Source organism: Rissa tridactyla, chromosome Z (genome assembly GCF_028500815.1).
Source record: "Rissa tridactyla isolate bRisTri1 chromosome Z, bRisTri1.patW.cur.20221130, whole genome shotgun sequence".
Taxonomy (NCBI): domain Eukaryota; kingdom Metazoa; phylum Chordata; class Aves; order Charadriiformes; family Laridae; genus Rissa; species Rissa tridactyla.
Genome location: NC_071497.1, coordinates 33,922,051 through 33,937,352, shown reverse-complemented (window position 1 = coordinate 33,937,352; position 15,302 = coordinate 33,922,051). Strand labels below are relative to the sequence as shown.

The following is a 15,302-nucleotide window of genomic DNA, read 5'->3' as shown; positions in this document are numbered from 1 at the left end:
CCTCCCCCACTCCCAGTTTTGAAGCTATCCTGGGCACAGTCGAGGCACAGTGTGCCCATGCAGAGGGTGAGGCTACAGCACAGCTCAGCAGCATTGCTAGACTCCAGGAGAAGACGCGCTTGGTCTTGATGTGCAGGGAGGAAATATCCGCGGAGAAAGCATGAGTAGATTGCCAAAGGCTGATACTTCACTGAGGGGATGCTGTTGGATCCCACCATGGATGGGGAGAACTGATGAATGTGTAGATGAGCGGCTGAGGCCCTCAGCCAGCAAGCTGACTTAAAAGAGAGTTTTCAGCAGCTCTGTCAGGATCACAACCGTATCCTGAGCAGAAGAGATTTTTAAAAGACTGGGCGTAAAGCAATTTCCTCATCCTGTAAGAATTTTGGAGACTTGGAGAGGGGCAGGGGGAATTGTCTCAAGGGAAGATAACAAATAAATACCACCCCCAAACTGAAAAATGGTACTTTCGCATTTCAATAACGTTGAAAACACGTCTAAGCTGTTTCACACCCTTTCTCTAAACTTTTTTTTTTTTTTGAGAAGAAAAGCTGCGTCGGGTCCATCTCCTTCTTGCGAATGGCTTTTGCTCTGACAACTCGACATGTTTCCCGACGGCCAAGCGTTTCTCCGGCATACTTCCCAGCCGGCGTTGTCGGGGAGCATTAACCCTTGATACCTGCACTGCCCTGTGCCCGTCCGTCACAGACCCAACGCACGAATACCCGCACAGAGCAGCCGCCACGCGTGGGCTTCGCTCGCTTTGCCCGTGCTGGACGTGTGCCGTTGCTGGAGCATCCCCGGCTGATGCGCAGGGGAAACCCCTCGTCCCAGGCGAAGCCCCCGGCGGCGCCTCCTCTTCCGCACCGCAGCCGCGGGGCGAGTTTTCGGGGGGAAGCAGCGCGGGTTCCCCACGGACGCCCCACCGGGGCAACACCGGGGCTGCGGCGGGAAGCCCTTTCGCGCAAGCCCGGCGGGCGGGGAAAAGAGCGGGGGGACCGGCGCGGGCGGCTGCGGGGCGGGCAGTCGGCAGGCCCGGGGCGTGGCGTGGGGCCGGCGGCGCCGGGAGGCGTCTCAGTCCCCGCTGCCAGCCGAGGGCGGCCGGCCCCGCGGAGCAGGCGCCCAGCCCGGCCCGCTCCGCGCCGCGCCGCACCGGAGCCGCCGCCGCCGCCGCTGCCGCCGGCCGGCGAGGGCGGCAGCATGAGCGGCGGGCGTAGCGGGCGATCCGCCGTGAAGATGGAGGCGCCGTTCTACCCCGAGGAAGGACTGGAGCTGTTACCCGACTTCGTGCCGCTGCCGGGTTTCGGTACCGCCGGCGGACCCGCAGCCGATGCGGCGGCGGCGGCGGGGCAGAAGCTGCTGCTGGGCGCCGGGAAGAAGCGGGACCTGGCGGCCGCCGCCCCCGCGCCGCTGCCGGGGCCCTTCGCCCTTCGCCCGCCTGCCAGCGCCCGCGGCAGCGCGGCGGCTCTGCGCTTGCTACCGCCGCCGCCGGCCGCCGCCGCCGCCCCGCCGCCGCCCGCCGGCTCCGCGGAGCCGGCGGGCGGCGGCGGGGCGACGGCGGCGGCCCGTGGCGGCCCGGAGGCCGCGCTGGGCTCGGCCGCGGAGCTGCCGCTGCTGAAACTACCGCCGGCCGCCGACCTGGAGCAGCTGCTAATCCAGGGGGGCGCGGGGCTGGCGTCCGGTAGCCCGGGGCCGGCGGCGCCCGGGGCGGGGAGCGGCGGGGCAGCGGCGGCGGGGCCGTTTCTGTACAGGCAGCCGGTGACGCAGGAGCAGGAGGGTTTCGCCGACGGTTTCGTTAAGGCCCTGGCCGACCTGCACAAGCAAAACCAGCTCCTGGCGGCGCCGCCGCTCTCTACGCCGGGACCCTGCTGCACCGCCCGCCCGGGGCCGCCGGGAGCCCCCGCCGCCGCCGACCCGCCGGCCGTCTACACCAACTTGAGCGGCTTTAATCCCGCGGGTCCGCTGAGCCCCTCGGGCAGCGCCTACCCCTCCGCCTCCGCCCCGCCGCCGCCGCCGCCGCCGCCGCCGGGCCTGGCCTTCGGGGCGGCGGGTCTGGGGAGCGGTCGGCTGCCGCCGTCGCGGTCCCTGGAGGAGCCGCAAACGGTGCCCGAGGTGCCGCCGTCGGCGGGCGGGGAAGGCGGCAGCAGCGCGCCGACGCCGCCGTCGCTGTCGCCGCTGGACGCGGAGAGCCAGGAGCGGCTGAAGGCGGAGCGCAAGCGGCTGCGGAACCGCATCGCCGCCTCCAAGTGCCGCCGGCGGAAGCTGGAGCGCATCGCCCGGCTGGAGGAGAAGGTGAAGGCGCTCAAGGGGCAGAACGCCGAGCTGGCCGCCACCGCCAACCTCCTCCGCGCCCAGGTCACCCAGCTGCAGGGCCGCGTCCGCAGCCACCTCTCCTCCGGCTGCCACATCAACGCCGCCGGGCATCCTCCGCCCCCCGCCGCCGCCGCCGCCGCCCAGCCCCGGGAGGCTCCCGCCGAGGCGGCCGCCGCACCGGAGACCAGCGCCTGCTGAGGGGAGACCCCCCGCCGGCCCCGGCCCCGAGGCACCGCGGGGCCGAGGTGCTCGCCCGCCGCCGCTCTTCTGTTGTTATTATTATTATTATTATTAATTATTATTATTTATTTGCGCCCGAAGAAGGCGGTTGCAGGAGCCGGGTGTTGCTAAGCGTTTCCCGAGGTCTGTCGATGTTGCACTTAAGCAGCGAGGGTCTCCGTGGGTGGTTTTGGGGCAGGTGGTTGGTGGTGGGTTTTTTTTTTTTCAGTGAAGTACTTGAGGTCTGTAGAGATTTCGGAAAATAAGGAAATTCCTGTTTACAGAAAGATTCAACTTTATTTTCATGGGGGATATTAAAAAGTGTGTTTCCTAATACACCTTACTGAACTGTATAGCAATGGATAAGCTTTTCAAACTTAAAAAGAAAAAAAAAAAGCCAGAATCATACCCTTTTGAAAAGATGTGCGTGTATATATATATATTTAAAACATAATATGGCTATGTATATTTTCTTGGTATTGATAAAGAACTTTTTTTAAAATACTGTCTTTCTCTAGAGCTTTAATTTGCCATTGAGAGTTAAGACAACTACGTGGGTGCTCTTGCACTTAATACGGCTTCAGTTTGGAAATCGAACCCTGGAGGGAAATGATTTTTGTTGTAAATCTTAAGCAGGATGAAATGCATTGCTGACTCAGTCATATGAAAATACTTTTCTAAACTGTATGCTCCATATTTCTTGTGCCAGTGCAAAACTGGGGCATTGATAGTTATTTATTGAAACTTGAACACTTTTGGACGTTGCCTAGACCTTATTTTTCTAGATAACACGTTAGTAGTGGAAATGGTTACTCTGGCAAGAAGAGCTTTACTTTTTTGTCCTTCACTGTGTACATTCCAGTAGTGTTTGCTCTTTGCTTAGTATAGTAACAATTCAGTGCTATACGGAAAAGGGCTCAGATTTGGGGTGGGTTAGCTATAAAGGTGGTAATTCCATTGTATTCTGTTTGAATAAATTGCAGAAATATTGTGGAGAAGTAGATTTATTTTTCAGTAGAAATCTGTATCTTGCTTCTTGGTCTACTTTGTTCTAAAGAAACTTTCTGCAATACTCTAGAGACAGAAAGAGTCAGCGCTAGAATGCGAAACATTTTTCTGGTTGGGAAGAATTGGTGTGATTTATTTCTTTGTCAAGATTTTACTAGTAGAAGAGAATCGCGAAGGGACTATTTCCTCTGATTAGACATAATCCTCAATAAGTTTTTGGAAGCTTTAGATCCCTTGCTTGGCACTACTGCCTACCTTTGCTTCTGCTGCACCCGTGTGTTTTGAGCATAGCCGCTAACGCAGCGCTGTCGAGCCCTGTGGCATGGTGCAGTGGGAAGGGTCTGTCGGAGTGTGACAGTCACCCCACCAGAAGCCCCTCGGTGCAGGGGCTGCGGGCTGGGCCTGCGGCTGGGGGAGGACAGGGCTTCTCCTGAGCAGATCCAGCTGCAGAGTGGGGCCCGCTCCCCTCTTTGAAACTGTGCTAAAAACTCAGAGGCAAATCTTACATGGGGATACGTGTCTGTGCCAGCTGGTGAAAATGGGGGATTGTATGAGGAGCCGAGGGGGCATAGACATCTTTATGTGTACAAGCCATTGCTCAGATCTGTTAAACCCACTCAGGAGCTGTTAAACATCTCTTACTTCTTCTGAAGGCCACACTTGATGCTTTGAAATTCAAGAAGAATGGGATAGACTCACAGTTTTTCTTGCTTTTATTGGGGATACGTGAGTGCTATCTGTTCAGAAAGTTGAGCTGTGGCAGTCAAGTGTGTTGAGGTTTTTCTTTTAGTGCATAGTCATTCCTGGCACACGTGTGAAATGACATGACAATGCATAGTAATTGTGTTATTGTAGCTGAGATGCTCTGAGGATATTTCTTTTCTTAATGCATATGCAAATTAGGTAGAAGCCATATTAATCATTGTATAACTGTTTAATCATGTCACCAGAGCCTTTTTCGGTGGTTGAAATGATTGCCTGTAACAGTACATTCTGCTGTTAGAAATATTAATGAACAGGTGAAAAACCATTTGGATCTTAAGACAGGTTTAAGGACTTCAGAAAGGCGTTCTGAACCGGACAGCATGCAATCTGTAGCGCTGCCTGTTATATAACAACTGGATGAAAAAGAAATGTTTTTTACTATGTGGCAGGCATCACCTACCTGCAAGGATGCTGCAAGACTGGAGCAACTGATAAAGACTTCCCCCCGCCCCCCGAATTAACACGTTTTCCCTAGTGAGAGAGGTAGCGCTGCCTGGTAAATGCATTGATGTGAGACACTTGGCTTTACTGCATGCATGGTGAGATGGGGTTTTTTGAAGAAATCCTGGAAAAAATCATAAAAATTACATGGGTTGACACAACTGTTTCAGTTCTTGTATTTGCAAATGAGTGTAGGGCTAGGTAAAGATCTTGCAGTAGGACACAGGACAGTGATAAATGCAGCTGCGCAGTACTTGGTCTTTACTTATTTTACCATTTTGGGTCATAATAAATTAACAATGTAGAAGGAGAAGTGGGTGATCCATAAAACACAGGAAACTCCTGCAATTTCCCTTCCCAGCCAAAGGCAGGGCTATCATGGGCTATAACCTGGCAGGGTTATAATGAGGTCACCCTTTTCAGCATGGTGGTGTTAAAGCTGGAAACCACCACACGTTACCTGTCTCCCATTTGAACTTTCTGCAAGAGCAGTCCTGCGTCCAGCCTCTCAAAGATCTTGTGTGGTAACTTCTTTGGTAGCCTGCTTTATGTTCTAGCTGACATCTGTTCGGTGGTAGAGGTGCTGACAGGCCAGCTCTGTTACCCTGATGACTGATGAGACACTACTAGAGAGGCTGGTGGCTCCAGCTCTCTGCCAGAGGCTACTATTCTGGTAGCAGAGTTGTCAGAAAGAAACCTGTTTTCTGTAGAGTGGCAGGTTACCTTCATGAATACCTTCTTTTGTCTGGTATTTAGGCTAAGACATGGGATGTAACGCTGGCGTGAGCAAAACCTGAGAATAGTGTGGGTTGGTTGTGTTTTTTTCCCTGTTGGTTCTGCTATAGGTTGCTGCTTCTATAGCAGAGATGTGAGTGGATAGCCCAGCAGTTTAAACCAATATAAAGAGACTCAGCAGTACTTGCCTGCTGCAGCTGTCAGGGTTGGTTGGTACTGTCTTCTGAAGCACATCAGTACTCTGACTTTTACCCCCACAGTGTTCCTAAATCTTTAAATATGGCTTCTTTATCTTGTTCTGCCTCTTCTATTCAGTTTGTTGCAGCATTTTTCATGTCTGTTTCTTTCAGGTTTTGATTTTCTGCCTGAAACTTTGGTCACTGTGAGATCCTAAAAGATAGATACTGGGTAAAAATTTTCCGGACTGTTTATATGTTTTGCATCAATGTAGCTCCTTCTCAGTAACTTCATGCAAGTTGTCTGTATAAGAGTCACTGTAAAAAACAAAATAACAAAAAAAAAAAAAAAACAAAAAAAACCAAAAACCAAAACAAAAACAAAAAAACAACCCAAAAAAATCAGTTTATCTTCAGTGGAACCTCAGTGGTTTTTAGTATTTTTCTTCATCCTTCAGAACTGTACCGTGTTTTTTTATACTTCTGCACACTTTTTGCTAGTCCTTACAAAGATTCTGACTGCGTGACTTGATTTGCAGGCTACCCTCATGCCCTTCTGATCTGGTTTTGCATTCCAGGTGCAAACCCATGACAAATAAGCATCCCTCTTTGTTTCTTTGCCCTAGGTGTAATGTCTACACTGGAGTTTATGCAGTCCCTTCCTTTGTCTGTTTTGGTTGGTGGATTTGCTCCTGTGCAAATCTTGATTGCTGCTCATCAGCCGATTTAGAATGCACTTGAAACGAGGTCTTGATCTAGATGTAAAGTGCCTTCCTATTTAGGTGCTACAGCACAATAGTTTGATTCGTAAGTGACTTTCATTTCTTTGAATTGTTATCAGATCTTTTCTGTCTTGGGGAGTAGGAGGAGGAGTGTTTGTGGTGAGGGAAGTCTTGTTCACCCCTTCCTTGGGCAGAGGGAGGAGCTCCCATCAGATCTGCCCCTGCTTGCTGTGAGTGCAGGGGAAGTACTCTGCTACGACTGAGTCAAATGATGCCACTGCTAGAAAAGTTGATTGGTTTACTCCCTGGCATAGAACGGGTAGTGAAATCTGTCACTATCACAAGGTGTCCAGACGGGTCGGGTGGTTGGTGAGTGGTTCTTACTACTTTCACTGTGACTCCGCGTCGAGCCCATTTGTCAGTCTTAGAGAGCAGTTCCCAAAACACAAGTACTTTGCATACTTTGAGAAGTGTAGGTGTTTGGAGGTGATAAGTCCTGAGAGGGGTGATTCTGGTGGTGACATTTTTGTCATGAGTCTTTGATGGAATTGCAAGAAGTAAATACCTCAAAGGATTTGGACACTTCACTGCAGCTCATAAATTACTATTGACTATCATGCACTGTTCAAGATCAAAGGGTGGCCCTACTACAATTCTCTGTTATCTTGGTTCGTGCTTATGTCATTACTGAAGGAAGAGTCATCCTTTTTTGTTCATTTAAATATCTGATCAACCACGTCTCTCTCACCTTTGACAAAGGGATATCTCTTAAATTTAAGCCTTGAGGTATTCTGCAGTTTGCAGCTGTTAAAGTGGAAGTTCTATTTGGTAACTAATTTCTAATCAGTTACATAGCTTGATAATACTTTCCAAATTATTGTAGAGTGTTCGGGGGTGTCTGAAGTACAGATGCATGCTATGTCTGAATTACTAGTTGTGCTGAAAATAGTGACTTGACTTCCATAACCTGAGTCTTGGCTATTTGAATCCAGTACCTTTTGAGAGAAAATTTCTCTATATCTGAAATTAATATGCAAGAACATCCCCCTCCCCAGTCTACTGGTAACATAAGTAATTCTTCAATCCATTTTATGTGTCCTTCTTCTTCTGCAGTGTAAGTTAAAAAAGAAAAAGAGACGAGTTACATTTTTGTTTATTCTTATGTGCAGCTGTAATTGCTGCTGGATAATTTTGCCCTTTCCTTACTTGATTCTCTTAGTTTCTATGTTTAGCAAGTAGACAAATTGGAGTATGGCATATCTGTGTACATACTTGAGTTGTACAAAACCACTTCCATTTTCCAAGTATTTTGTTTGCAGTTTTACTGTAACCAAGAATGAGTGTTCAAGAGTTCCTAGGCTGTTTTGACACCCTTCGATTGCTTCACTGTTGTGTGCAGTGACTGTGCATCTTACAGCAGAGATGGACAGTAAAATTTGTCAGGGATTCACCGTTTTTAACGTTTGGCAAGACCTGTATCAGCAGAAAAAGCCTTGAACAGAAAGCACAATGCACAATAATGCTGCAAATGTTGACTGATCTTTCTGATGCCACAGACACTTGCTGTGGAGCTGCATCAGGGTTTACTGTACCCTGTGCAGTATGATGAAATGTTCCTGTGTCAAACTGCAGAATCTAAAGTTTCTTATAATGCTGCTAATCTTACTGTGCATGGTGAAACTTTACTGTGAAGGTGTTCATGAATTAAATCTGAATTTATGGAGACTTAGGCCATTACAGTACGTTATTGAAGACAAGAGATCTTATTAATTCCCAATTGCTTCTGTCCTGTGTTTCAAATATCTCTCCCTTTTCATCCTGCCTATGAAGTGGCTTGCAGCTGTTTGTGCTGTGAAACCTCTCCCCTAGTGGGTGGTCGTAAATCAGAGGCGGGACAGAAGCAACTTGTGCATGAAGTGGTCGTGTGTGGCAAAATAAATGTAGGTTTCTGAAAAACACTGCAACAGTGAGTGCACATGGGGAACCTGCTGTGTCTGTGTGTTGCTAAGAGAGTCTAGAAATGTATACACCTAATTCATAACAAGGGTGGCTTTCTGAGACACCATCTTGTTGACTTGCCACAGGCATTGATCCTTCCCACTTGCTTTAGTCTGGAAGCACTTTTCCTAAGCTATTGCCTACTAGATGGATTACTTCCTGCATCAACACAGTCACAAACCGGATCTCTGCTTGGATGTTGCAACAGTCCACTGCATGTAGGTCAGTCAGGATGCCATGCTCTAGCTGCCTTCACAGGGTCCTGCTGAGGAAACAGTGGTGGGGAGAGGAAGGAAACCAGTCTAGGATGTGTATCTTCACCCCAATGCTGTGTTTTGAAATGCAACTTTCTGTTGAGTAGCCTTGATAAAAGTGTGTCGCTGATGTAAAAGCACTCAGTCGGGGGAGTTGGACTAGATGATCTCCAGAGGTCCCTTCCATCCCCTGTCATTCTGGGATTCTGTAATCTTGGTCGTGTGCCCGCTGGGGACATGAGTTCTTGTGCTGGAGTTCTGGTTTGGGTGGTATCCTCTCCACTCAGTGCCAGCCACTGATATGGGAAAAGCCAGCAAATCTGAACTTTATGAACGAATTCTTCTGAAGCAGACAGATACCCACAAACGCATTTCAAGGTGTTGTGCACGGACACTAGCATGCATAGAGAAGGGCATGGTCAAATGGAGGAACTGTGATTTTCTTAGCTGCAGCAGTACGATGGGTCATCTTCATATCCTTTGGCATGGTCGAGTTCTCCCGGAAGAAAACTAAGCTGTAATTCTGTGGGTGATAGCAAGGTGATTTTTCAGACTTCCAGTCAAATTGGAGGACTGTCAAATCCTGCAATACTAAATTAATATGAAAAGATCGTTTATTTTAAAGTCATATTTAGCCTTAACGTAATCTGAAGTGCTGTAGTTCATATGTAGTTATTTGCTGCAAAGTGAAGGGAAGGTTATTATAAATAATGTTTGCAAGGGAGTCACCCTAAATAATTACTTACCTGCTGTTTGCTTTTTTGTCTGTTACCTAAAAAGTCTGTATCCATAGTGTGGCTAGCTGTAAATTGAGCTTTGCTCTGAATTTCTAGTACTAGTAATTAACATGGTCTGCAATAGTTTAAGGAGTATGTGTGCTGGCTAAATGGCTTTTCGGGAGGAATTATGATTTCTGTAGGAATGCTTTGGAGTGATGGTTGACTATGAAGCCTTGCTAACACACGGAGATAATAGATATGACCAGTTCACTGTGCACTAATACACTGCTAGGTTGTGATATTTAGCACACTGCTGATAAGATTTACTTCTACTCTTACTTATTGGTTAAGAACTAGTTCAGGGTGGAATTGTAAGCCACCTAAATAAGGTCCACACAGTCTGGAGAGCTGTGTCACTGGAGATCAATAACAGACCCTCCATCCAGTCCCAGAAAAAAATATTTTTGGTTGCAGTCTTTCTTTGTTTTCGTTTTGGTTTTGCAAGTTTGGTTACTTTTCTATATTAAGTCCTGTTTCACTCTTCCCTTGAAATTTGTTTAAATAAATTTGAAAACCTTTCTGCTGAGTACCTTGAAGCATCTCTTGCAACTGTTCAGTTACAATCAGCGAGATTGTGGTATTACTTCTGTCATAGACGGAGAAAGCTGAAGCTGTTAAAAGTCAGGGTTCTCGCTGCAACCCTGTTCTCAGACCATGGACTGAACATTTGAAAAATCATAACCAGCAGCTTGAACTCTGCAGAACTGTTTGATACCATTTTCTTGTCCTTTGCAGAAAGCTTCCCACCGCCCTGAGGGATGTGTGGCCCTCCTGCACGACGTGGAAAATTGACCTTTAAGAACGAACAGCCTTTAAAAAAAAGGCTCATAAAGATAGTCTTGTGGTTCACACTGAGTCTTTTGAAGGATAACATGTTGAGCTTGAGAACTTTTCCCACACCTCTGTTTTTATAAATCTCCAGATTTTCATGTAATGTAGGACACGAGCAATGTGGTGGCATAGAATAAAAGTAATGGACTGTTCCAGAGAGCATAGTTAGGATACCCTTCTTCCTTTTCCCGAGTAATTGCTAGGGAAAGATACTGTTATAAAACTCAGCCTTCTTAATGAATAGAGCTAGAGGTTGAACTCTTGTTTTTTCAAGCTTTTACCATTCTGTCTTTTAATATTCATGGAATGGTGACAGAAATAGTGGGAATGCACCGACTACTGGGGAGTTAAATAATCTTGATATATATAATATGTCACATAAACTACAGCCATAAGTAGCTAGGACACCTATTCTGTTTACAGTTGGCAAGATGACACCTTCAGAACAGAGATTCCTAAAATGGTGGCTAAGCTTCATCACCAGTCCAAAGTCTTTTGTGCCAGTTAGTCAAATGTTACTGTAAATCCTTCGAATGTTTGAAAGTCTTTCTGGGCACACTGTAACTGAAATCACAGCACAAGCTGGTATGTCTGTGGTATCTTTGTGGTATGTTACCACTTTCCCAGCAGGCTAAAAGTGTCTAATAAAAGTATACTTTTTTATTCCTTTCTCTATGCTAATAGTTAGAGATGATAGTTGGAGGAAGCAGCAACAGTAAGAAAAAAAAAATCCAACAAAGAAATAAAATTTCTCTCCAATACAGTATTTAATGGTAATATTTGTTGTATGTTTAAGTGGCAGAGAATTAAGACTGATCTTCAGAATGCTTTTTAGCTTATTTTTTTTTGTTATGACTGCTTTAGTATCTTCTAAACTTCTCTTCTTTGGAAACTGTGCCCCTCCCTATTTGGCCTGATGACTGGTAATTTCACACTTATTTATTTAAAGCCATGGCAACCACCATACTGAAATGTCATCAAATAAAGTCCAGGTCTGAATGCTGACTGATGATGCAAAGGTCTGCTCTCTAATAAAATGTGGCCCGTGAAGGACGAGCTCCAAAAGACAGCTACGCCCTGTCTTCCAGCATTTGCTCTAATTTCAAGGCTTTCCCATGTGGTGTTGCTCAACATGTAGCAAAACAAGTTCTTGCGAGCCCCTTGAGCATTCCTCCGCATGTAACAGATTAGATATTCAGGCATCGTTAATATTTTCCTTCTCCCCCCTCCCCCCACAAAACAAAACAAAACAAAACAAAAAACAAAACAAACAAACAAAAAAAAACAAACAAAAAAACAACCAACCCAAACCCGGAACAAAAGATGCAACACAAGCAAATCTCGGGGAATTGTTTCACTTTGTTGCAAAGAACTATTTGTTAATTACAGAGACACTTAGCGCAGTTCTGACACGCGAGCCATCAGCGTAAACACTTCCTTGCACCAGTGATTTTGCTTGGGTTGCGCGTAGCTACTTTGTAGGGGACAAAGGGGAGGGAATAAGTGTTGCAATATAGTATTGTGCAATTCCTGGCTTTCAAACTGAAAATGATGAGCAAGTCTGCATAGGCCTCTCACCCACGAAAATTTGGCCACTGATTCTTGCCACTCCCTCTCTTCTTAATTAGGAATGGGTCTACTGCGTTCTTAAGGTCAGAAGGAGAGAAGGGTAGAGATCTTCAGAGCAGGCAGTGTCATGGCTGTTGTGCTGCGAAAGGCCCCGAGGCTCCTAGTCCTTAAAACTCATGTTAATCTCCTAGATTACCTCTGGTCTGTGATGTTTGAAGGTAATCCTTAGGCTCCGTATGCAGGGTCTTACCAGGAAAGGCGGCTGGGTCTGTATTGCTGAATAAGTCTCACTGGCTTCATCTTTCCAAGTTTTTCAGTCTGTGGAGTTGTAGGATGTTGTTCCAGGGCAGTTTCTCATTCCTGGAGTGGCTCATCTAAGGCTGGCTTGTTCTTTCCGCAGTTTCTGCCTAGACTGAAAATCCTTCTGAGGTTTAGGAGACCATACGTGTGCCTTCGCTGTGTGGTGTTCACGATGGCTAATATGGTATCACTCAGACCCTCTGAGAAAGGAGCAGCTCTGGGTAGGTGCAGACTGGGAAAGATGAAATCCATCATTCTTTGAGCCATGTGTCTTTGCATCTGTTGAGCAGAGCAACTAACTCCCACCAGCTAGAAAGGAGAGAGCTCTTGGGCAATAGGACCCAGTTTTGAAAGCGTACAGTGCTTTTTGGTGCCTGGTTCTTGCTGAACTTCCGCAATGCAGAAAATGCCTCATGCCCTGCAGAATCGTGAGCCTTGCAATATTGTGGGCTGGGGCTGCTGCTAGGATCACGCAAGTCCAGTGGTCCTCATTGGGATTACAGTTGTGCCACATGCTGATCAACGGACCACAGGGACCTCCTGAAAAGGAGAAGCAGCCCCAGCCATGAGCATCCCCAAGCTCTCTTTTTGTCCAAAAGGAGAAGTGTGAGCAAACTGCCACTTCCTACAGCTCTGAAATCCAAACTGGTCCTTCCCAGGGCTTCAGGCATGGCGCTGAAACTTTCTTGTTCAGGAAAGCTGTTCAAAACGAAAGGTGGAGACAGAGCAGTTCAGATTTGGCTTTACTCTTCCAGCAGCTTACGTGCAACTAGTCGGTGGGTGGTTGTCTGCCTACATCCTTTCCTGGGTTCTTGTAAGTTGGGTTTACGTGTACCTTCTTATTCTGCCTTATTAAATTAGCTGGCACAGAGGAAGCCTCTGAGAAACCCTTTCAAAATCTCTGCTTTAGGAAGAATTTAAAAAAATTACAGTATTTGAATAGATTAAAAAAAAAACCAATACAAACAAAACAAAAAAACAAACAGCAAAACAAATGACTTTGTATGGAGACAGAAATACTTCCCCTTTTTTTTGAACCTGATTATTTTTAGGAACTCTTCAAACAGGTGTGCTGGCAAGGATGTTGCACACAGGCGGAGGTAATAATAATGAAACAAAATTCAGTAGCTACTCATTTGCTGGATTTGGTCAGGAGAGGTTTATCAAGGACACTTCTGACAGCTTTTTTTCTGATGCGGTGATATTTTTTTTATGCAAACAGAAGCTACAGGGCTTAATAATATACAACTGAGGATTATGTCCATTGTAATTTTTTTTATTTACTTTTACAAACTATGTAGTATTATATCTAAAATACTTATTTCTGAGACAAAGTGGACATTAGTTGGCATCTTGCACTTGATTAAATGTAAAACATTTTCTTAATTTAGTGATGTGTTTAGAAGAATACTGTAACTTACTAAATATACAACGGTGATAACTGTGTTTACAATAATTTTCCAGTTCCTACTGTTCAGTGGTAGCCAACTTGTTTAAGAATTAAAAGTAAGGCATACTGCGATTGGCAATCTTGGAAAAATTAACACAATGCTGCTACCACTAAATACTGTGGGATGGCTACCATGGGTTTAAATGGTAGCAGAATTGTATTTCAAGCCTCTGTCTTAAGTACTTACGACTAAAAGGCGACTTGCCTTGTGCTCATTTATGTATCCTTTTGTGTAGTACATCGGTTAGAAACCTGTTAATGATTGATTTGTAACACTAGGACCTTTATGGAGATCACAGTGGAATTTTTGTTTGTTTTTTGTTTGTTTCTGAACAGACACTTAGACATTTTGGAATGTATAACATTGATCCTTGTGCTGGAATTGTTTACATGCAAAAAGGTATTTATGATTTTTTGCAAACTGCAATGTGCAATTTTGTACATGTGTTTTAAACTAAAGAGTTTATAAGGAAGATATTGTATGTACAGTACTTGGACATGAGTATTTCTTTGATATAAATATCTAGAGGAAAATTAAAACTGCTTTATATTCATATTTTTGGCTGTGTTTTCATTATTTCAGCAAGAAATTTAAAAGTCAGCTTAAGGTATAGTTGTTGTTTGGTTGGAAAATCCAAGAAGAATTTGTTGATCTGGGCTTTTTTTAAAATATTTTTACTCATCCTTAATGTGCTGCTGCTTTCGATTGTATCAACATTTTGAAGTGCAAGGAAGGAAGAATTTCTTCTTGTAAAAAAGCTGTTCTTCAGGATAACTTCCCTATATGCTAGAGCAGATGCAACTCAAAAAAGTAAACTTTTGAAAAGGGCAAAAGAGAAGAGGAAGTCCAGCTCTGGTGACATCAGATTTCAGGCCATTACTAAGGAAAAACTGACTGGAGTCATCAGCACTGTGGGATGGGACTCCAGTTGCCCATGTCGGGACTTTTCTGTTTCAGCAGAATGAGCGATGGCAAAAACTTTTTGCCATTTATACTGGTCTGAAGCCACATCTGGAGCTAATCTGTTGAATAAGGCAACTCTTTTTCTTCCCCGTGATCATTCTTATGCCCGTTGCGACATCTTGACATACTCCCAAAGGAGAGCTACTCAGTAAACATTGCCACGTGCTAAAAACACTTCTGAAGTCCCACTTGAAAGCTCCCCTGCTCTGGGAAGGCAGCCCTGCCTTCCGGATACGTCCTTCCAAACTGAGAGGCAAGGGGAAGGACTGAGTGCCAAGCCCCACCAAGAATGCTCCGAGGATGCCAAGTTTCAAGTGAAGAGCCGAGAAGCGGGGCAGCACTGGTGGCGTTGGTTACACCGGCTCAGACCCCAGCGCAGGGCTGGACCCCTGGCTTGCTCCCTAGAGGTGCGTGGGTTCTAGATCTGACACTGAATCCATGGTAGAGGGACGGGGTTCTTCTGGTGTGAGGTATGAAAGCTAAGATTTCAGAAGCATGCAGAAGTTGGGGGGGGGGGGTGAAAAGGAAGCTGTGAGCACACTGTCGTTCAAGCTGTTGTACGTTGGCACTTACAGTGCATGACCGCATAATCAGTTTGGGGTGGGACTACTGTGACTTCTAAATGTGAGCCATGCCTCCTTCAGTGCTCTGGGAGTTACTTAATGCTTTTTAATCTCCACATCGTGCATGACTGCGGGCTGTGTTTCACACATGCGAGGCAGACCACTCCTTTGCAGATTTCCACTCCACTCTAATACAGATTTCTTCCTGGGAGAGC

At 46.3% G+C, this 15,302-nt stretch overlaps 1 protein-coding gene across 1 annotated transcript; it reads left to right on the top strand.

The window, feature by feature from the left end:
- Window positions 1–1,200: 1,200 nt before the first annotated feature.
- LOC128902550 (transcription factor JunD-like) lies at window positions 1,201–14,200 on the top strand. Its single transcript, XM_054185758.1, has 2 exons — window positions 1,201–1,453; window positions 1,541–14,200. The coding sequence occupies exons 1-2, from the start codon at window positions 1,201–1,203 to the stop codon at window positions 2,509–2,511; spliced, it is 1,224 nt and encodes a 407-aa protein (XP_054041733.1). The 3' UTR covers window positions 2,512–14,200.
- The last annotated feature ends 1,102 nt before the right edge of the window (window positions 14,201–15,302 follow it).